This window comes from Oreochromis aureus, linkage group 14 (assembly GCF_013358895.1).
Source record: "Oreochromis aureus strain Israel breed Guangdong linkage group 14, ZZ_aureus, whole genome shotgun sequence".
In the NCBI taxonomy this organism is placed as follows: domain Eukaryota; kingdom Metazoa; phylum Chordata; class Actinopteri; order Cichliformes; family Cichlidae; genus Oreochromis; species Oreochromis aureus.
The window spans coordinates 34,810,609-34,835,353 of NC_052955.1; the positions used below are offsets into that span (position 1 = coordinate 34,810,609).

The window sequence follows — 24,745 nt, forward strand, 5'->3', positions numbered from 1 at the left end:
TCCATTTCTAAAGCACTTAATTGACTAATTCCTTATATCATTCAAGTTAAAATTCTTATTTTCCCTTTGTTTACACTTCATGTTTGTACACATAAGTAAAAGTGTTATCTGAAAATATAGATTCAATATATTTTCCCATCTGTGCCATCTCACCCCTTTACTACCTCCCCCTTCCCACTAACTTCTCTCTCTTCCCACTCTAATCCCAATATAAAACAGTCTGTACATTACTTGCTTGTGTTACTATCGGCACTCTTCATTCCCAAACCCACAGGTGAAAATGCAGTCCCTTGCATGCTTACCTTGTAGGCAGATGGCGATGCAGAAGTCAACCACCCAGCTGACCAGGGCCATGAGGAGTCCCAGCAGGATGAGGAAGATCCAGTCCTCGCCGACACGCGAGATCAGGAACTTCTGACAGCGAACCGTGCAGACTAAAGGGACGGCAGGAAACAAGGTAACATGTTAGGACTACATCACCCAGAGATTGGCACTAACACTTGGATGGGGCAAACAGAATTTTTTCAAAATTAGCCAATAATAGCTGTGTTTCCATCCAACAGTTTCTGAAATATTGAGCTGCAGTAAACATGCAGTCTGCCCAGAAAACTACTTCATCCGAAATACTACAGCACATTAGTGGTGTGATGTAAAAAAAAAAAAAAAAAAAAAAATCTAAAAAAAAGACAAAAGTTCAGTTTCCTAAATTTAAGATCCATTCAAACAAAAATAGGTGGACAAAATATATAAAGTTCATCCAGAGTCCAGCAATAAGCAAGCCATGGAAAACACTATTTTTTGAAGTAGGTGAATTGCTTTTCGACACAATTTAGAATTTCTCTTCGTAAAACTATGAAAATGTAAAATAGAAGACCACTTCCTCAGGGGCTTCATGAGAAACTGTTTGCACGTTAGATTGCTCATGAGACATGTGCTTCTGATAAACTCTTTAAATGAGATTTCAAGGCTGTAAGGTTTTCAGTCTTGTGAAAAGTCAATTCATGGGCAGACATCTTAAATTCTAGACAAATGAGATGTTCTATTCTGAATAGACTTTTGTCTTTGTGGTGCAACTTAATAATAAATACCTATTATGACACGTCTGTGAAACCAAAGAGTAAGCTTCGACTTCTTTGCATTGACTTGATTTTTCAGACCTGGAAACCATTTCCTTTTTAAATAAAAAACTGGGATGGAAACTCAGCTAGCTGAGACATGGAAGCCACATGTTGGAAATGTAACATGGGATGAGAATAAATCTGTCACTGTTATCACTGGCAGCCATGTATAGCAGAGGTTACAACATCACATTCAACCCGTGTCATCAGTCGGCCCAGAATATGATTTCATACACAATGTGGCAAGAGGATTAAGACAAATGACTCTACACTGATCAATGAATATTAAATGCACAACAGAAATGTCACTGAAACAGAGGCACTACGAAGCCAAAACACAAAGCACACACAAGCCAGGTTATGAGGCACAATCACATCTGCTTTACTTACCTAGAAGCAACGGGAAACTGAAATTCACGGCTAATATACTGTATAATCCTCGGTGTGAGCCATGCATACACTTCTAGTAATTATGACTAATTGCTGGAACCAAACATTAGTTTGACAGTGACTCATTAGGATGTTCACGCACACACCATAATTCATACAGCCTCTTGTTCACGCCACATCTCCCCCGCCACCCTTTTTCCAAACCTGTCCTCTGTTCCCCATTTCTCCTCTGCAGGGGAAAGAGTCTTGAGTGCACTGGGTCCTTTGTTCTACATGCTAAAGCGTAAAAATGTTCATGTAACACTCCAAATACTTGGACTTTTTTTTTTTTATTTTAATGGTTGACCTTTATCACATTCAAGTTTTTTTTATATTTCAGCATGGACAGGAATTCCCAAACCTTTATTTAATTTAAGACCTGACATGTTAGGCCATGATTCTCTATCCTTCATCTCTCTTATTACATCTGCCCTCCATTGACTTCTGGTGATCTGTCAATATGGAACAAACAAAGAAGAACGACTGTTATTCCTTAGATTTGTCTTTCATCAAATCAAGGTTAAAAAATTCAATAGAATCGTCAGAACAGCGTTTACTTCCTTTATCCATCTATACAGGCCACCTACTATTCTTTATTTAACCTATGACATATGAGACATGTTTATTTTTAAAGAAAAACAAACAAACAAACAAACAAACAAACAAAAAAACCCCCACAAAAATTGTATAAATTCTTCAATAACAGAATCAAAGGGTCATATCCCACAGTAACTGTGTGACAAAGTTCAGCTCATTTCTTGATTCAGATACGTTTTTGTTGGAGTGGAACGTGAAAGCTTTATGCGCTCATGCATTCAGTGACTTTTGTGTGTTACAAGGGTCCAAATAAGGCCCACACTGTACATACTTAGTGACACAAAACAACTAAAGATGTATATCTTTTGGTATTTACAATATGTACTGCAATCTCTTGTCTGCTGTCACACATGTGGACACTGACACAAAACAACTGCTGACAAACAGAAAAGGAAAATTCTACAATCACCACACTTGGATCGCTCTTTCAGTTTAGTGGCATGCAAGTTTTACCAAATCAAAACAAGATGAAAGTCTTTCAGTTTAACAGATGAACATTCTGGATTCATGAAACACAGCAAACCTGGCTTTGATAATGGCCTAAATTATTTGAGGCATGGACTCAAAAAAACATCTCCATCCAGATGGGTTCACATTTCTCGAATAGCAGATGACAGATCCGCTTTACAGGATGGAACCTGTCATAAATCTGTTTTTTCCATTTTTTCCACCATAAGTTTTGACTGGGACTGATTCACTGAATTGATTTCTTTTTTATAAATAAAACCTCTCAAAGTCTTTGCTCTGTGGCAAGATGTATTATCATACTAAAAAAGTGAGTTCATCATCACCAAAACTATTTTGTATTGATAAAATACAATTCAAGAACCCAACCTAAAAAACCCCCCCAAACATTCAGTTTCCTGTAGAGGTTTGTGTGACATCTCTGTGATGGACACGGGAAATGGAGAAAGAGTCAGACAGGGCAGGAGGGGAATAAGAGATGCTGCCGGGACTGAAAAAAGGATGCAGAATACACCCAGCTCACATACATCCACGCATCCCCCAATCAACACCTTAAGGAGCTGCCTAACACGCACATGCAGGCAAAATCTGTGACAAACACAGAACGCACGTACACAAAGATACACTCTGCTTTCCATCACTTCAGACAGTTATATGACATTTCTGAGAAACAGACTTCGTACATGTGTATATTTAGATTTACGTGTTATCAGAGCATGTGTGTGTCTGTGTGTGCATGTCTGTGTGTGTGGGTGAGGTGTCTGCGTCATCTCACCCACGGGCCGTCTGTGTTCTTGGACCCCCTTCTGCCATCTAGACACTAGTCAATGTAAATGAGTGTTAGAGTGTGTATGTGTGTCTGAGGGTGTGTGTGTGTACGAGCATTTAGCCTAAAGTGTAATCTTGCCTCTTTGGAGATGTAATTTAGTTAGCTCAGCCTGTGCTGGTATTGCTTAATAGCTTTTTCTGCAATGCGCACACAAGCACAGATCCTGCAGACTGGTTACTGACTTTATTCTTCGTGGCATGCAATAAGCAGCATGCTAGTTCCCAATCACTGTCACTGCCTTCCCCACTCACACCCTGCAACCCCAGCCCCCTTCATCCTTAACCACCTCCTCCTGCAGCTGCTTTCTACTAATCACATTCAACCTGTAGCTTTACCTCTCATCTCCTGCTCTCCCTCACAAAGCCTTATCTCCTGCCTTCCACTCCTTCTTTCCACACTGCCCCCCACCCCTGACACACATGCTTTCGTCCCTCTCCCTGTTTTTCATTCTCACTTGCTCACTCTGTCCTCAGCAAAAACCATAATGCCCACATACCTGCTGAGACCAATTTAGGTTGCCTTGGAGACACAGTGCATCTAGTTCATAGCTCTGGCATTAAGATACTGTATGCGCACACGCTTGTGTTTACTTTGTTGCAACACGTTATGGAGATGCCATAATAGGAAATTAAAAGAAAAGACTAAAGGGTCAAGAAAAGAGGGATATTTAAAAAGCCAGTGTGAGAGACATTTGGTCTCTTATTGGACAAATTCCAAATAAACGACGTTTCACAAACTCCAAAGAAGGACAATCAAGCAAAATGTCAAAAACTGCAGGTCCATGACTGGCACACATGGCTCAAAGGTACATTCTATAAATTCCTTTTTGAAACCATCCAAATCAACAATAACTATCAACAGAATACAAACAAATAGCTTCTAGGACTTCATGTGTTAAAAGAACAGATTGTGTTGGGATCAAGTGAAGCAGGACCAGAGCCACAGCCTGTACTTTTGTGCAATACGCCTTTGGACCACACTCTGATGCAAAGTCTATGGTAAGCTAAAAAAAAGAAATATAAACTATTTCAACACAGCCATTAGTAAAACTCTGCCCCCTGGTGTTTAAAAAGTTACATTTTACAAAGCGTAATTACAAAAAGGTATTTTTAACCCTTAAAGTTGGAGGCTGATGACGTTTGAATATTTTCACACAATTATCTTAGAAATAACTTTGCTGTATGGTAATGAACTCTCAACAGGTTTGTGTTACAGTTTTAGTGAGTAACATTTTATTGGTCTCTGTATACATTAGCAAGTGTTGTGCATTGTTCCCATGATCTATGCATGCAGCTTGCTAGAATTAGCTCATTAACACTCCACCCTGTCATCTAAATACAGATGGCTTAAAATGAGGCATCCAAAAACTATATCGATCTTTTCTATGTAGTCTGTGAAACCAAATTAGCCGTGTAAGCAGACAGCATGGTGTTGGAAATCTTATAGTTCCATGTTTAATTCGTTGCCTCGGGGACAGAGCAGCCTTCAGTCGCTGATTCCACTATGAATTATACATTGTTTCAAAGAGTGCTTGAAGATAATGCGAGGCCATCTGTTTGAAAGCAGTAGTCAAACCAGATAATGATACTAAGTACACTAGTGTTTCCACCATGGAGAGCCCCAAAAAGAAGAAACAGAATGGCACGGGATGTGAAACAGGCAGTACATGTATCTTCAGTTATCTTGCAACCGATTAAGGTTTGCATAGAAGAGTAGTTTCAGCACATCAAAGTCTGAGAATTTTTGGAGAACTCACTTTTGACAGTTCAATAGCTGTGATGTGGACTGTGTAGTTATTTTTTCCTATTAAGAATTTCATACTAATTTATATTTTTATTGAAAAATAATGACATAAAGCTACTTTCCCTTTTAATTCTGGCATTTAGGCACCGCACATTTATCTGTAGCCAGTAGGAGTCGCTATAAGACATGAATCACTTGTGATACCAGTGCAAATTGTCACTCACTCTACAAATGATTAGTATCAGTATCAGTATATCTCTGCCACGTTTTTTAAAAAAAACAATTTAGCACCATAAAATATACTTTCAGAAATTTTCCATTCTTTTTTCTATGTTTGTTTCCAAAAAATATTTTTTGTTGAAGCCTTCATTAAATTTAATGGAAATGAAAAAGGTACCTGTAATTTAGGACTAACTACATGAGTTAATTGAAGAAACGGATTGGGTACTCTTTACAATAATTTAAACAAATATTTTGCAGACTGAAAATTCAACTGACCTGGGAAATACCTTTGAAGTTATTTGACATCTTTTAAAGATCTCAATTTTTCCATTTTCTTATTTTTTTTTACTTTTTAAATAACAAATGAAATATAGTATACTTTAATCTTGAATGTATTGATATGAGGATGGGCACAGATATGAGTCTATGCAGTGACTTTACAGCCAGAGCTGTTGTTGTTGTTCTGCCTGAAAATGTTACAAAACTCTACTGTATGAGTGTTTTCCTCCATAAGAAACGCCTACACACTTGCATGAAATGTGTAATAAGGATAAATTAATCAAACCACTCTCTCAGATGATACCAACAAAGCAATATGAAATATGTTATATCAGGAAAAACAACACATTGCTCCATCTCTGGTGTTATTATGTGGAAAATGAGGGCAGGAAGCAGGAAGAATGAGTACATGCATCCAAGATGAAAATCACTGCAAGTGCAGAATCCCTGTGACCGCTACCAGATAAAACCCAATTATTCAAATCAGGCGCTCATTTGTTATGCAGGGTGACAGCTATATATGGGTGGAAAGGGTAAAAGAGCCTACTATTAATGCCTCAATTCTGCACAGTCATGGCAATGAGGCCTGTTCTCGTTTTGTGTGTGTATGTGCCCCCACATTCATTATGTAGCTTCATGCGTAAGGAGATATTCAATTAGAAATGCGTGGCTGTGTTTAAGACCACTGGCATAATTAGATTAAAATTAATATAGATAGAAAAATCTGACCATTCAGCTTTTTAAACGGAAACTTTTAAAGAGAGAAGGAGGGGTACGATCAGTGGTAGAAATTAACTTCTTTAGCTGTAGAGGGGACTGGAAGGCGTGTGTGTGTGTGTGTGTGTGTGTGTGTGTGTGTGTGTGTGTGTGTGTGTGTGTGTGTGTGTGTGTGTGTGTGTGTGTGTGTGTGTGTGTGTGTGTCTTATTCTAAAAAGTGGACTAAACACACCTGCTATAAAATGTACATAAAGATCAAACATAAAAGTAAATTGAAGAAGAAGATGGAAACAACTATTATATTAATGATATCCAAATGTAGAAGAGAGTCAGTATAATTTTTATTACATGACTGCTCAACTGTAGAGGTTTACCAAAACAAAAAATGTACAACATTAGTATTGTACATTAAAGGGATAAGGTAAAAAAATAAAAATAAAAAAAAAAAAACCCAGAAAAAAAATATTTCGAGTTTTTCATTCCAAGATGTCTAAGTTGCAGTCTAGAGATGTGCAAACAGTGCCACCCATCTCCTGTCTACCCATTACATCAGCTTACCAGCAGGCTCTTACATAAGCTATGTGCAAGTTCAAGATAAAACGTAGAGTGAAGATTCAACATCTGTAACGTAAAATCATCTCTTAATAAGAGCTGCAGGCAGAATGGTTTAAAATATGGAATAGATGACAGAGCCAGAGGAATGTTTCCTGACATATTTTTACAGCGAGATCTTCAGACTTCTGGAATAGAATAGGGCATTAAAAGCATAGATTTGGATAGACTCTGGGTACCTGTTGTTCACACTAAGTTGATATGTAGACAACAGTGAAAACTGGCATGCAGTGACTTTTATAGAAAGGCAAACAGACATCAAACATACAGAAGTGGACTTGTGCTACTAATTCCAGTGTGATCACAGACAAGTGGAGTTTATCCTGCTTCCAGAGACAATACCCAACTCTGGAAACAAAGATGCAAGCAATTTGAGGGATGGTGAAAACAGGAAAGAGAAGATTTATGAGAGAATGCTGTTTGAGATTGGCTTAAAAGGTCACCGACTGCTCTGCTTTGAATTCAACTGGTGTATATATTTATAAACACTGCTTGCCTTGCTTGCCCTTATCAGAAATATAAATGAAGACACATATACTTGACTTAGCCAGATTTAGTCATTTGCTTAAACAGTGAGCCACTTCAATTACTTAAAAAAAAATATATATATATATATTATTATAACTATAAATAGACTAGATCTTAAAAAAAGAAAAGTCAAAGGAGGCTGGTGGCAGTGTACTGTTCACACAATCGCTCCTTGTAACTTTTGGTCTGTCTCATGTCAACTTTGTAAAGTACGATTCCACTTGAACTAAATAGACTACAAAACAAGGTAAGCTTTAGGCTGTGGTTGAGATTGAGATTGTCAAATCATTCTCGTATGAGTTTCCAGCATCAAACTCACCTTTTGGTTATAAGGACAATGGCTGGAATCCTCAGCTCAACGCTTTAAAAACAAGACTTTAAATACACTTGATTTGCACTGATTTGTGAAGTACAAAGTCTGCCACCTCTATTTATGGTTGATACATTGGGGGCCATGAAGAGGAGTAAAGCAACGTGTTTCTTCATAGGTGCCGAATACTTATGACCAAGTCATTATGGGTGAGTACCTATTTATAGGAGCCCAATGTTTAACAAGCCCACAGAGATTCTAATGTTCCCCAGATCTTATAAATTCTTGGTGCTAGATACCTCTAGGCACCTTTAGAGGTCTTGCAGAATGCCTTGACAGGTCAAATCTATTTTGAAAGCACAAGAAAATGTCAAGCAATCACCATGTTTTTCTCTTCTCTGCAAACTATGCATTTCTGGTTGAGTAGTTTACAGCATGGGTAGATGATGGGAGACACTCTTAGTCTTTTAATTTCCTCAAAGTTCCCAACGGCTTTACCTAGCCCCAAGTAATTTAACTGGGCTCCGTGATTCCGATGAAATTAGCTAATTTTGGAAAGGAGCTGATTGTGCAGCTGTAGAAAATAAAGAGGAAGCACAAGGGAGAAAGGAGTTACAAGCATGAAGAAAAGAGCTAACAGGACAAATTAGCCCCTGAAGACACACACACAAAAAAAAAAACAATGTTAGAGAAATAAAAACTAACAATGCATCTGTAAATGTTTCCTCTGTTACTAAATATGCCCATCTCCAGTCTCTCAGAACACTCTCCTTGTTGCTCTTCCCTCCCTTCCTCCCCATTTATCTGTCCTTTAAACTATCTATCCATTCCTCCTCCGCTCCTTGCTACATGTTGATGTGTTCTCTATGCTAATGAGATGTAAGAAGGAGGTGATGTTTATGTAAATGTTCTGTAACAGCCTCAGCGTCAGTCCCCGGCGAGAAGGCAAAGCACCTCGTCTCGCACTCAATCACTCTTGGAGTAACGACTGTTGTGGCACCCGTCTTATGGCTGCAGTACAATGTCTGCTTAATGAGGTGTAATGGCGTATCGGCACACACAAGCATCTGTGCCCATGCATACACACACACACCCTAACACACAAACGAAAACAGAGCATGCAAAAAATCAGCAAAATTACATGCAAAACCGCCCGGTAACTTCATTTAATCACTTCCAGAGAGTTTGTGATGTATGTTTAACATTTCTTTAGGGAGTAGCACTAAAATCCACACAACCAGCTGGGGGAATTTCTTTGCATTTAAAAGCAGGGCAGGATAAAGAAGAGGAATGCCTGTAGATGTCTTTATAAATGTTTTAAAGCTGTTCTCCAGTAGCAAACAAGGTCCGTGTTTTGGACTCGAGCTTTTGGAACATCGATCTGAGTTTTAGGTAACTCACTTCACACACACAGTGTTAAGACCGAATTTAGGTCTTCAGTTACAGCTCTAGCTACAGTACACATGCTCATTGATCTTCCTCTGAAAAGAAAATGTTTACAGAGTGAAGCTAATTAATGGAGGCTAATCTCATGCATGTTTCTATTAGAGTATGCCATCAGTTACAGATACCAAAGAGACCTGTTGGCTATATATTTTGATGGGTTTAGTTTTATCCACAATCCAGCAGAATAACCAGGGTTAGGTGGTGATTCTAAATTGACCACAGGTGTGGAACAGAGTGTGTGCTTGTCTGTCCCTATGGGGTAGCCCTGCAGTGGACCGGTGACCTGTCCAGGGTGACCTCGCCTCTTGCAGTGTGACAGCTAGGACTGGCACCAGGTCCCCAGGGAGCTCAAGTTGGATAGGATGTTAGGGAGCTCAATAGATGGATTAAGTACTCTCTGCTGAACTCAAAAGTGGACCTTTGGGCAGTAAAAAAAAAAATAGCAAAATTAGTCAATTAATTAAAAAATAATGTGCTTAAATTTCCAGCGACTTAAAAGACTAAAGACTGATGCAATGTTCACACATATTCTAAGAACTGTTTGAAGGAGCCAGTGCCACTCTGAATAACAACCCCACAGTGGTAGTCACTGTGGGGTTTCAAATAACATTAAAAGTCACCCACGTTGATGCAACTCTGTTGCTATCGATCTTTGTGCAGCTCACCCTGAGTAGGCCAATAACAGTTATTTTTCTTTCATTTACTCTCATATGATATAAAAAAAATAAATAAATAAAACACACACACACACACACACACACACACACACACACACACACACACACACACACACACACACACACACCCGCTGTTGTGGTGATGCCATGGGGTAAAATCTTACATCCAATTATGAATAAAAGTCTATACCTTAGGTACTCAGAGAGATTGGGCATGCAATGCTAACAGGCAGCTAAGAGAGTGCTCGGCACCACTATACCATTTACAAAACCCCAAAGAGGGAATATCTTTTGGGGGAAAGCTCTTCATCTCTTGCAGATACTAAAGCCAGTTTATGTGGGTTTACACAGCTACAGCTAGTGACCACCTGATCTGCATGTACACCGTCTTTGTGGTTAACCAACAGAAGAGAAAGGACCTGTTAAGAAATCAGTCACACTCTGAGCTTAACAAGTCTGGGAATATGACCAACTTGGAGCTAGTTCTAAAATGGCACTGAGTGTTAAAGACACTGCAGAGAGCTGGCTAGGAAATAATTCTTTTGTCAACACCTTTTCAAGTTGTTCCTGTGGCATCTGCATGTCAGGGACAGCTAAATCTTATAACCTGTGACTACATGTCTCTGGCTTAGACTAAACCTGTCACTACTGTATCTCCATTTTTACGTCCAAGCTGGAGCTCGAAACTTTTACATACAACTTTAAACTTGTTGATCAATAGCCCTTTTCATCTCCAGGAGAAGACACACACACACAGATCAATACTGCAGTCCTAACGTCATCCTTAATGAATGCATTAAGGCGACTGACTTTTTTCTTTCCTCTCGCCGTCTCTCTCCAGGAAGTCACTTCAGTCCTGCGTCTCCTCAGAGGCTTTGGAACCTACAAAGCCAGCTCTGACCTGCTGGCTTCTGAAAGACTGACCCCAAACTTTACTGTCATGGCAACCTCCACTCCTGGATCTATTAGTCTAGAAGGAATCAATAATGAGAAAAGAGGTGAAAAGTTCAGATGGGCTGAGTGCAGCTGCCACGACGACGACTATTTTAATAAAAGCAACACGTGTAGAGATGTTTGCCACTGTATTCACAAATGTAGATATAAAAACCCACTAATCATCCAGCTGTTTTATCCAGTGATACGCACACACACACCTGCAAAGCTGAAATTGTACCGCTAGCTTTAATGGTTAATATTAGTAATTTATTCATACTTGCTTGTCTTGTGTTATTCTGTTTTTTATTTTATGCTCAACTCTTATGCTAGGGCATTGCTGATGTTTGGCTCATTTATTCTTATAGACTTGCGTGTTACAATCACAATGGAAAAATATTTTTCCTTATTTTCTGTCACATGTATCATGTTACAATGGTGGATGATGATATTAAACATGGCCAAAGTTTCAAATACAGAGGTCAGTGTATCAACAAGTAAATCTCTGGGAGCCAAAGCCATGGCCTTTAAATCTGTATGATGATAGCAAGGGGGGGCAGTCCTAAAAATGAGTATCTCAGGCTCACCTGTGTTTATACCTTCTGTTTATGACAAACAGCCAATCAGAGGTAAGCTGGATTAAGGGAGCGGAAAGTGAGCTAAAATGGCTTGTTGAGCTGAGGGGCTCCACCAAAGCTCAGTAAAAGATAAATGAGGCAAATTTATGTAGTATGAATCCTGCCCTCCACTAATAAAGTCCAAGAATTAAAATACAGAGGTGGACCTGAAAATTATAGGTCACTTTTAATTATTTTTTGATTAGTTGCTCATCTGCAATATGCTCCCCTATGTGACTATGATTAAAAATAAACTCCCATGAGCTACCACACGAAATTACACGGTATTTAAATGTGGCTCAGAGAGAAAAATCACTGTTTGAACTGGTTACTGGATGCTTCTGTTTAATGGCTCTCAGCAAAGCACCAGTCCAATACTGGTGATGATAACAATGATGAATAAAAGTTGGCTGCGACAAGGCGACTGAGAAAGTGGCGGCATGATTTCTCCAACAGGGACACACACAGAGCCAAAATAGGCAGATGGTGGCAATGATGATCACAATAACAGCCAATCGGTACAAGTTTGTGTGCATTTGGCTTAAATGCGTCGGGGAAATATGTTTCTCGCTTTGCACGTGTGTGTTTGCGTGTGTGTGCTGAGTTCGATGGCACTGGGGAGAGGTAAGTCATTTCATTTCCTGGATGAAAGCCTGCTGGACCAAAAGCCAAGGGGACTGCTGCTGACTCCCTGGAAAGCTTCTCTCTTCCTCTAATCTCTCTCCCTCCCTCCCTCCCTGTTCATCAATTTCAGCTGTCCACTCTGCGGCCCTCTGCTGTCATCTGCCCCTCTCTCACTTTCGTCCATTTCCCTTCTTCCCACCCCTCAGTCTTAGACATTTTCCTTCCTCTCCCCCAACTGCTTCTTCTTCAAATTATTCTTCAATTGCTGCTCTGCAGTTCCCTCATTTCTCAGTCTCTCAATACAGTTTGGCCCTCCTCTTCTCTCCACCCCACCTCACCCCACCCCAAACCCCTCCACACACACACACACACCACCCGTGCTCTGCCGCTGCAGAGTCAGCACTTCCGTTCCGCAGTCCTCTGCAGACAAACGAGTGTGCTGATTTACACTTTCACAGCCAGCCCTCGACAATTTTAGAGCACTTTTATTGTGCATGCAGTACCTTTGCTGTATTTTAAGCTTATAGCAACAACATCCACATAGCAGACACATGTGTGTACTCTACATGTATGCAAGGCATACACATGGGAGAAGAGAAAAAGCAAACACACCATTGATCTTATGGAAAAAGTTTGAAGCATTAACAGTTGCCGGCAACACAATGCAAAAAGACAGACAGAGCTTATAAAAAAAACTGTGTGTGTGTGTGTGTGTGTGTGTGTGTGTGTGTGTGTGTGTGTGTGTGTGTGTGTGTGTGTGTGTGTGTGTGTGTCTCTCTCTCTCTCTCTCCATGGTACAGTTTTGTGTTCTTAAGCAACAGAAAGAAGGGAGACATTGATCATCATGCCCATCTGCAGCAGGTCTTAATCAGAACCATTTATTCCCTGTATCACACACACACACACACACACACACACACACACACACACACACAGATGTTTGGAGCTTGTTATTACTTTTCATTAGGGCTTGGGGCTAGCTGTAATAAGGCCAGGCTGAGGGAGTTAGTCTTTTTTAGCAGAGGAGCACACAGTGGAATGGGAATAATATACACACATAGATATTTTTCATGTTGGCTGTTGATTAATATGAAGCCACAAGGTGAATGTGCACATGTGAATCCGGTCACCATTTTTCCTTCTGTTTTGTTGCTGTAAGACACACACACACACACACACACACACACACACACACACACACACACACACACACACACACACACACACACACACACACACACACACACACACACACACACAGCTGGAATCTGCAGATACCTACGTGTGATATTTATTAGAATGATGGCCATATTAATACATCGCAAAGCGAGGGAGAATGTTCAAGCATTTGGTACACTTAATGAGCACTTATCAAAGATTAATGACTGAGCGCTAATGCAGCTTTATTTGCTGTAGCAGAGTGAGGACTGTGGGCTAGTTGGTAGTTCAAGGGGCGATTGCGGGATGATATATATTCTTTTGTTCGCTTGTTTACCAGATATAAAGTCCTGAGCTGGGGCCTCCAGAACATACGGGTACCCAGACCCTAGAGGACAAACAAGACCACATAGCATAGTTAAATACAAGCAGTGTGTCACTGTGTGTGTGTTTGTGTGTATACACTCTCTTCCCCCGCAAACTTTTATTCCCTCAGTGTAAAAGAAAGAAAGCCATCTCTCTTTTATCCATTTTTCTACATAACATTATTAGTTTGTGATTGATGTGGGCCCTGTGCAAACTCAGCAGCACGACAAATGAACAAGCAGCGGAGGACGTAGGAGTGATGGGAGAATGCAAACCCCGAGACAGACGGATACGCGTTGGAAGAGTGGTGATGAGATGAAGGGGAGGAGCAGGAGGACGAGGAGGAGAGGGAGAATGAGGAGGACGAGGAGGGGCAAGAATTTCAGTCTCTAGATGTGCAAAGCTGGTAGAGACATACCCTAAAAGACTGGCAGCTGTAATTGCAGCAAAAGGTGGTTCTACAAAGTATTGACTCAGGGGGCTGAATAATTACGCACGCCCCACTTTTCAGTTATTTATTTGTAAAAAACGTTTGGAATCATGTAAGATTTTCGTTCCACTTCTCACATGTACACCACTTTGTGTTGGTCTTTCACGTGGAATTCCAATAACATTGATTCATGTTTGTGGCTGTAATGTGACAAAATGTGGAAAAGTTGAAGGAGGCGGAATACTTTTGCAAGCCACTGTATTTGATTACTTTTTATTGGTTATATTATATCGGGTAAAAATCACCCGGCATTAGTGATTGTGTTACTATTTATAGCGATAGTGTTCTAGGGTTAAAAAAAGCAAAAGAGTGATAGGAGAAACACCATTAAACCATGTCATGAGTGCATTGTTTGTCCACCAGAGGGGGCTCTGCAACTTCTCAGCTAGCAACCACCCAGCTGATCTGAGCATGTTTTGTTTGCCAAAATTTTTTTTTTTTTTTGCTTATTATACTTTTAGCACAAAACCTCAATTTTCTACTCCTTACACTTTAACAGGCTCATTACTTTAGGTTTAAGACATTTAAGAAGATTTACTAAATATTATTTTCAGGTAATCTGAGTTAGATGTTTTTCTTTCTTTTCTTTTCTTTTCTTTAAAAATTCTCTTCAATTTTCTCAGCTGGTGCTTCACAAATATAAATGTTAAATCTGGATACAGTTATAAGAATTAGAACATAAGTTCTAATTCTTACATAAGAAATAAAGCTTGCTTGTATTAATATCGTTTTATTACGATATCAGTGACCGAAGGTTCAGTTAACTTGACAAAAAAAAAAAAAAAAAGGAAAAGGAGCTGGTAGAAATCTTCTCCTAAGAGCTGTTTTCGTTTCTTTTATACTTTTCAGACCCTGCCTGTTTTTACTTTTGAGTTATTACACTGTTAATCAGAGTAACTTTTTATTTAACGTCAGTTCCACGTTGGTAATACTTGAGCTTAAATTATGTGGATTTTTTTTCATATGAATACACTGAGTTCGCGCTGCCTCAAGATAACACATACAGCACCATCCTCCAAGCGTTCCCTATGTGAAACATGTTCCCACAGTTATGTCACTGTTGTCAGACATACAGACGCTTGGGTTCAGTCGGCATTTGCCCGTTTCTGGTTCTGGACCAATCAACACTACTCGGAAAGCTTGTGTTGCCCTTACAGTAGGCTAGCAACTTGCAATCAACTCAAGATAACACCATCTTCTCTATTCTGCCACTGCCCGCCATGTTCAGCTCCTCTTCCCTTCCCCTCACACAAACAGAGACAGCAGAGGAGAGAAACTATAGGCTAAACGAGCATGACAGCAGCTGAAGTAACAGCAAAAAAAAGGGCGAGGGACTGAGAAACGTTTTGATTAATTATCCATTCTTATGTCATTATGTCTACTGAAGCAATTTTTTATACGATCATAATCAAATAGTATGGCCAGAACGAAATCTAATCAAAACTGAAACGTCATGTTGAGGCCTTCCATCAGCCCATGCTGATCTGTACGTTAAATGTCAGCAGACAGAATCCCGTCTATGACGTCGGGAGATCATCATAAACATATGACTCTTTGCTTTTAAAGCAAAGGGCAGACAAAGACACTGATGATAGATCTGCAGAGGAACAACCAGCAACAGCAAACACCCATTGGTGCTGCAGCATGAAAAGCTGGATGCATCTCCTGCAGGTAGCCTGTCCTACAAAAAGGAAGACTATTACATTAGAAGAGGAAAAGTTCACTGCTCTCCTCCGAGTCTTGATACAAACCTGCAAAGTATGGGAAAAAACATGGATGTGTGTGGATGGTGGATTAGCTCTGGGCTCACTGATGATTAGATAGTAATAACTCAGAACATGGAGGCTCAGATGGATGGGGAAGGAGGGAGACACCAGCACAAACACACACTCATACCACAGATTATACCCAGCAGAGGAGAGGGGGAGGTGATGGATTGCCTACCGAGAGGGTAGTGAAGAGAGCTGAGTGGAGAGACAGGATTGAGAAGAGGTCAAATAAATGGAAGGGTGAGTGGAAAGAAGAGATGGAAGGAAAAAGAGAGAGAAGACTGTGGGTCCACAAGATAATTAGATGAAAGGAGAGAAGTAAGGGGAAAGTGAGGGGGGAGTGGATTAGATATAACTAAGAGGTAAAGAAGGACAGATAAAGGAAGAGGGGGGAGAAATGAAACAAGAGAAAAGATAAAGCAACATGAAAACAAAAATTTAAAAAAAAGAACCTGCAAAGTAACAGAGAAAGTAGGACGCCGACTTCTTCGTGGCATTTGGAGTTTAATAAGCATTGATTTTACTGTGAGAGGAGCCGGCTCTTAAAACCACATGTTGATATCACAATCCAACCCATAAGATTAATGATGGCATTAATAAAACTTTGGCCTGCTTGGTTACAGCTGCAGTAAAAGCTGTCAGCAACACGCACGGAGCTTATTGATTTACACTTCTGCACTCAAACTGTATCTCTGCAGACAAATTCCCATCTTACGGCACTTAATTAAGAAATAAATCTGGTCTTTTATTGCATCTACCGATTGGCTACTTTTAAAAGTGGGAGGACTGCAGTTTAGACTGTAATGTTGAAAAATCAACCTTTGTCAGTGAGAACCAGTTTCTGAGGAATTAATCAGAGCTATTACCAGTTTATTATATTGGTGTATGATTCACACTACACTTGCTTTCTCCAGGCCCAACTCTCAACTCCTCCTCCCCCAGTATCTGTCAACCCATCCTTCACCCTCAATGTGTTGCATTTTTCAAAATCTTTCAAGTGGGCAGAGAGGAACCTGAACTGGGGAACCGCATTATTCTTTAAAACAGCTCCTGGCAGATGTGGAAACTTGATGACTTTGGCAACCCAGTGAGTCCCTCAGTGGTAGTTTCACTGTTTCTCCTTAGCCCACTGTCAACAGGAGATAGATGTGCAGGGGAGCAGTCACTGGCAAAACTGTCCACAAGGATAATGAATAATGTACCCACAGCCCAGGTCTCTTACAGCATACAGCGATACTTGACCCATCAGTGTTGCTGTCAACTGTCAAGCCATGCTCGATCCGATACTTTTGCTGGTATGTGCATTTCCCTGGGTCAAAAGGTACCCAAGGGTTCACAGATGTCGTAGGAGCAGAGAGACGACAGCAGCAACAAGTGCAAAGGAAACAAAAGTTTTAGCTGTGCAAAGAAGGCCTAAAATTTCTGTATTGAATCTGCCATCATTCTACTTAGGCTAACCCAAGTATATCCATCTGTTCATTATCACATGCTTTGAAGTTATTTTCTGATAAAAGAATTCATCATGATATACTTTCACACACTTTTGATAGATTGAATCCAGTGTTAATGAGCGGCTGTAGCTCAGACCGTACAGCTTCCTTGGGGTTCAGTATCCTTGTGCAAGATACTCAACCCCAAGTTGCTCAAGACACATCCATCAGAGTGTGAATGTTACAGTGAAATCAAACAAAAGAGCTGGTGAATGAGGTGTGTTGTATAAAGCACTCTGAACACTCAGGAAGAGTAGAAAAGCGCTGTATAAGAGCGAGTTCATTTACCATTTCTATTTTACCATACTGGTACCAACTGCCAAATTCATGACATACCCCTGAGGTAAGGGACAGTCCCATAGCTGCACTCTTCTTATTGTGTTTCACTCAAAAACCCCTTTATTTAGAATGTAACACCTGCTCTGGACCGAACCTCCTCAGAGACAGAATCTAAGTAACGTATGTAGCAACACTGATGTTACCCACTGGTTTCTAAAACCGGCATTTGAAAAAGTTAGAGTTGTTCAGCCTGACATGACGCCATACTATGACTTTTGCTGATTTGTCAGGTGAATAATAATGCTAGAACGTACACCAACTTTTATAATTATATTAATTGTTCTGTAAAGATGAGTTTGTTCCTGTAACAGTTTTATAGTGGCTATAATAAGGAGAAGAAAACCTTGGCTGAAAGGTTTGAGGCTTTAAGAACTAAATGAATACTGTACACATGAATTATCTTAATAAACAGGTAATCACTCAACACAAATACACCCCACACGGGACACAACTCATACCCTCCCTCAAGGTATTGAGCATCCTCCGGTAGCTTTTGTAATTATCCCCGGTTGACTTTTGGCACTTTTGGGCAGGTGTATGAACATCACCATCTTATTGCTCCAACGAGCAGTGTTATGACCACCACCAGCCTGCTCTCCCTGAGATGACAAAGTGAATGCAAGCCAACAGCTGGCTGGAGACCATTCTCTGTGCTGACACTCACATTGGACCCGGGCCACAACCTCTATAGTAAAAGCAATGGACAAGAGTTATCCAAGTACACACAGACACACACACACAGCTCAAGTGGCACTGTATCAAATATTGATTAGTGGCCCAAGTCTCCTTGGTTACTTGATATATTAAAGTGAAAGTTCTCTCTCGCTCTCACACACTCACTAACACACACACACACACACACACACACACACTCCCACAATCTCTGTGTGTGTCAGTTGTGTTACATCCTGGATCTGGCAGGTAGCTGAAAAGTGATGACGTCTGAGCACCCCCACAGTGCGTCAGTGTGATACCCAACACATGGCCGCATGAGCAGTACACACACACACACACACACACACACGGCTCATGTATAACGTAGGTTTAAGAAGCACGTGTGTGTGTGTGTGTGTGTGTGTGTGTGTGTGTGTGTGTGTGTGTGTGTGTGTGTGTGTTTTTGAATGGGGGAACAGAGCCCATTCACTGCACAAGCTGCTGGTTCGTTAAATGTGGTCCATGCTGAAGTGAAGGGTGTCTTACACCACAATCGCCGAGTCTCTGCTACGTTGCCTCGATGATGGAGACTCTGAAGTGAGGGAAATGTGTGCACGATGATAATATGAAAGATGCAGGAGACTGTAGTGGGATAGCTGTACCTCAGGTTAAGGGTTACAAGTCATTGTGAGCCACATGGACCAAAGTTCTGTCACGTCGTTTAGTCCATAGAGTTTATTTCATAGAAAAGAAAGGATATTTTACTCATGAATACATATTGATCACTGTGCAATTACAGCTTCCCAAAAACTCATACGGTCTCATAAACATAGAATTAATCCATTAAAAATGCATTCCGCCATCTTGAATACAGTAGCTGACATGAACATTGCCTTTCTGCCGAATCACATTTTATGCATGTGGCTACATTGTTTAAGCTTCCTCACAGCTTCTTCCTGTAATTCCGTGAAGACACAGTTTTTACATGCAGGTGCATTTAAACACAGGTTATACACAGGATACACAGGTGCTAGTAAGACCGACAGACCCTGCACCTCACACAGGTCCCTGAATGCCGACATGGGAAGTATCACTGCTTAATCAGTGCGCGTGCCATTGTATGTCTGTGCGAGTCTGTGTATGTGTGTCCTGTGACAAATGTGTCCATTCCACCATTTGGACAGGCCATCAGGCTATCAGACGCTTTTCTGCTCTGCTGTTCAAATCCATCTTTTTACACCACCATCAAGTGGAGGAACACAGACCGAAGAGGAAGAGAAGAAGAAGGAGGAAGATGAATGAAAACAGGGCACAGGAGCAAGAGAGGAGGGCTGCGAGGAAGAAGGAGCTGAAAAGCAGGGAAGATGAAAGGGAAGAAGACATGAGCACGCGAGCAACTGTTGGTCGCTAGGCGCCTGCCGGTCACCATGGCAACATGCGGCGCCACGCTGAGCTCCTGCTGACATCACACCTGTTGAAGCAAAACGTGTGTGTGTGTGTGTGTGTGTGTGTGTGTGTGTGTGTGTGTGTGTGTGTGTGTGTGTGTGTGTGTGTGTGTGTGTGTGTGTGTGTGCGCGCGCCTCTTGGAGCCAATTAGACTGAGGAGGACTCAGGGACAGAAACAGACAGAAGAAGAAAGAGGGCAGCTGTGTAGATTTGATCACCTCCTGGGCACAGCTGCTTACATGTGGCGTACGCACGCGCCTGCGTGCGTGTGTGCATGTGCGTGTGCGTGTGTGTGTCCCTCTCTCTTTCTCTTCTGGGATGAGAGACTCTGTGACATCAGCAGCAAGAGCAGATGACAGACGGCCTGAAGACTGACTGTTTCTACAGACCAGCACATGCTTCCAAAAGCTTCAGGTGACCACCCGCCCTCTCCCTCTTACCACAGCAACAGAAACAAAAGATAGAGACAATGCAATGGAGGGTACAAAAATAGACACTTTTATTACCAGCCTGTTTGTCTCAGCCCCTGTATTACCACAAGAAAACAGCTTTATATCTTTTCTCCCTGAGAATTAAAGCAAGAAAAAAATCAATTAACTGAGACGAGAGCAGCAAAAACAGAGAACAAGGGGGGGGGGGGCTTTGGCAAGTCCCATCAGTTCTCTAAGCCACATCTGTGGATGAATAAAACTTGACTGGGATTTGAATTGGTGCATCGCAGTGAGTTACTGTCTACCACTCCACTCTGTGTGTCTGTGCGCGGCAGGGCAAGTTTCTCTTGTCAGCTGAATATTTTATGTCCGTTCTCATGGCTGAGCTCTTTTAACAGAATTCACACACGCACACACACACACACACACACTAATGCAATCACACTGCTTGTGTAATCCTTACCCTTCAACCCTGTCTGGTGCGGGGGATTCGATTTAAAACAGTCAATTTCACATCAGAAGCAGTATCTTTATGCCATCAACCTTTAGAGCAAAATAACATGCAGGGGGAAATTCGATTGTCTCACCTGCGATTATCATACAGAATTAAATTACTCTGGGGGCCAAATACAGGAACTTCAGCCTAACTTTTAAACTTATTTTTTCCTCTTTTTATAGAGAAAAATAATAGTAATAATAATTGGATGAAGGGGAAAATGAAAAAACAGAATACAGCACAGATGTGTGTGTGACCAATCAATGCAGTGTGAACAGGCAGGCTGAGGATAAGAAGATTCTCCCCAACATCCACAGATCACACACACACACACACACACGCGCAGAGGACGAGAGGGACTGCCGAGATTATACTTCCTCTCCGGGGTCCCCGTTTTCTTTTCGGCAAAAAACATTCCCACCTTTAGCACCAGTGCAGCACTCTAAAGCTCAATGCTGCGCCCTGCTGGTTATGTGGCACAAGAACGACGCCTTCCCCAAGGACTCCACTGGGTGGTTGAACAGCTAACAGTCGGTGAAAAGACCGTATGCTCACTCTTGTGGTAACCATTTTCCACTTTATGGTCCTTAAATTGAGGTAATCTGAGTATATAAAATCACTGGGCTTTGCTGATCTTAGATATTGTTTGTATTTAGGAGTATTAAAGTGTAAACTGTTTAAAGCCCCTGTGTGCAGAAAGGACATTCATTGACTTAGATGGTGCAGAAAAAATCCATCTGACATACACTGAGAAAGCCATGGTACATTTCACTCAAAGACTTGTGAACATTTCCAGTCTATGCTACTGTTCATTGTTATTTAGAAAATGTGATTTTGCTTTGTAGCACCACAATTAGAGAGAGACAGCGAGAGCTGTATTATAATACTTGGATAAATACAAAAGTAAAATGTAAGGTAAGATAAATAAATAAAAAACTGTCAATCCTTTAAGACCTATGTTAGAGATAAAACCTGTGGTCTGTTGAGAGTCTGCCATTATTTTCTAGTTCGTTTAATTTTAATGATATGTAAATTACTAAAGATGGAAAAAATGTCCTAAATATGAATATACTGTTTTTTGTGTTCTCCCCTCTTCCATGAATCATATCACAAGTCATGAGCCCTTAAATGTGTAACTTATAGGCATTTAAAATCCAGAGCTCTTTAAATTGCTGATGTCTCAAAGTTTAAAGGGACTTTTTCATCACTTGCTTAAAGGGGGTCATCTAACTGTTGGGGTTCTCTCCGCTCTATTGTCTTTACTTTACAATATAAAGCAACTTGAGGTGACTACCATTGGGATTTGGGGTTATATTAATAAAACATACTACTGAATTGAATCTTATATAGACTGGATCAAATTGAATTATCAGTGATAATAATAGAAAGTATTTTCATGGACTCCAAACCGCGAGGCCCATAAAAACCGCGACAAAACCACACAAAGCACAATAATATCAGATCAGTACTTTGTATTTGTAGATAACAGGTGCTGACAACTCCACGAACATAAGGACAGCAAGTCTGTTACCTAATGCATCAATTTTAGTAAGCTATAAGCAAAGCCATCTTGTGACAGCACTTTTAGAGCGGAGTCAGGTGTAAATGCTTTTTTTTTTTTTTTTCAGAATAAGTTACTCTTGTTGTTTGATCTTGAAACAAAGGTACAATTCTCCACTCAGCTTTCCACTGCTGATGATGCATGACCGGACTCTGTCTCATAAGGGAATGATAGATGAGCACAGCTGGTAGGGCAAAAGCAATAATGGTTTAAAAGTCACCAGTTACACGTTAAAAATTAAATGAATATATTGTTCAGTTTACAGGTGCCGTAGTGGGTTTATGACCCTCCTCCAGGATGGGCTTCTGAGCACTGCTGCAACACTTTGAAAGAAAAGAGTGTGCTGGGAAATGTCCTTCTCAAAGACAACACCTATGTGCCTATGTGTTTATTGTTTATAGAGTTTACTGTGTATCCGACCCCCACCCCAAACACATATGCACACACACACTTTACAATTGTTCAAAAAGAAAGAAAAAAGGCAGCTCGGCTAAGAAACAAAAGCCACACAACAAAAGCCTAAAAATAAAGACCAGGTTAAGTATCTCCCATGATTTATGCTAATTTCAAGATCACATTCTTGGGTTCTGAGTTTAAATTTGAGTATAAGGCCATGTATGCATCACTGCATTCTAATTAGGATTTTGCTCTCATCTAATGAGCCCATCCTTTTTATACCATTCCCTAAAAATTGACCAGCAATAAAGCTGACATTAAACACACATTAACAGCCTACAGCCCACTGAACCTCCATCAGCATCTTACAGCTCACTTGTACTCCCTCTGCTACACTGCTGACCATATTGAAACCCACTCTACCTGTTGCTGGGACTTCTATACATCATTAAAGAAACCCCACAGTGTCGACACAGAGCTTAAGCGGTGACAGCTCCTGTGGGGCCGCAGAATGCAGAGGATAGGCTGGAGACTGCTCCTGGCTGTGCCATTCAGCATCATTAAACAGCAGTAAATGAAAAGGGAGATGTGAGTTGGTTTCTCTGCTCTGTGTGTGTGTGCACATAAGAGAGAAAAATGTGAATTAGAAAACAGTGTGAGCAATAATAAAGAGATTGTGCAGATCTGCGCAACAGGATACTTTGTGTATATTTGTGTGTATCCATATGCATGCATACGTGGCTCTCTGCCTTTGACAGCAGCTGCAGTCATAACCCACATCAATGAATAAATAAAAAAGTGCGTGTGTGTTTCAGGTTTATATTCACACATGTTCTGAGCCAGTCGATTTGTGGCTTATGCCTTTGCCTCACTCTGTGTGTGTTTATATTTGCCTTTTCCCTCCTGTAGAGAGAAAAGTGTGTGTGGCCGCAGGGCTATCTACAACACCTCTCTCATGCTTGAAGCTACCTGCTGAGGGACTAATCTATTCAATCGCTGGCATTTCGGTGTCCTGATCCGTGTAGAGATGATGAGAGGAGGCAAAAGAGATGGACTGGTAGCTGAGTCATCAGCTGTCAGCAAAACAACGGCAAAACTCATCACTCCGATGAGAGCAGAGGACACACACACACACACACACACACACACACACACACTTAGAGAAAAAAAATCTGCTGATTTTAGGACAAACGTGTCTATATGATTGTGTGCACCGATCACTTCTGAACAGCAGAGGGCAGTCCATGAACACTGAACAGGCAGAAGCATGGTCAACAACCCTTCAGCAGTCTGATGAAGCCTAAGTTACTGTCCACTGATCCAAGCTGCTGCAAAAAGTCTACATTTGCAGATTTGCAACAAACGTTTTATCCAAAAGCCTTTGTGCCGCTGTGTTTCCATAGGAGCAAATGGGGAGCTTTTTTTTTTCTTTGAGGAGTAAAATGCAGTCCAAGATTGGTGGCTGGCCTAACCCCAACCCTTCTGAGGGTTACAGGATTTTTAAGAATGAGGCTTGCATGTGAGCACAGTGCAAGTTAGTCAAATACATTCATTTTTGCAGCACCTTTAAAAACCTGCAACAGCAAACATGTTACTTGTTGTGCCAGTGTTGACCAGGAACAGAAATGCTTGCATTTCCAGAAACGCGTACAATATTTACTGCTGTCTTTTCAGCCCTCTGAAGCAGACATTATAGGAGATAACCCTAACCTAACCCTATCTGCTTGAGAAAGGCAAAACTGAATTTTCTTTTTTTGGATGTGTCACTTAGAACAATGAGTTCATTTGTTCCCTGATTGCCAAGACTTGGGATAACAATAAGAGCAAAAATTACATTCTGTCATAGCCTAGAGTTAGAGTTAGGGTTTTCACCTTTGATGACTTAGACCTCAGACGGTGATGTCAGCACACTAATTTGCTGACACTAATTTTCCTAAAACTTTGGCGCTACTGTGAAAAACAAACAATGTGCTGAGGGGAGCTTGCTAGACATTAATTTTTGG

At 40.8% G+C, this 24,745-nt stretch overlaps 1 protein-coding gene across 2 annotated transcripts in view; it reads right to left on the reverse strand.

Annotated features, from left to right (window-relative positions):
- clcn2b (chloride channel, voltage-sensitive 2b) overlaps positions 1–24,745 on the reverse strand; it is a 176,357-nt gene that overhangs the window by 96,453 nt on the left and 55,159 nt on the right. For both annotated transcript variants that reach the window (XM_031735480.2, XM_039597945.1), the window contains exon 3: positions 303–434. In XM_031735480.2, the coding sequence (XP_031591340.2) occupies positions 303–434 (132 nt within the window). The remainder of the gene's footprint in view (positions 1–302; positions 435–24,745) is intronic.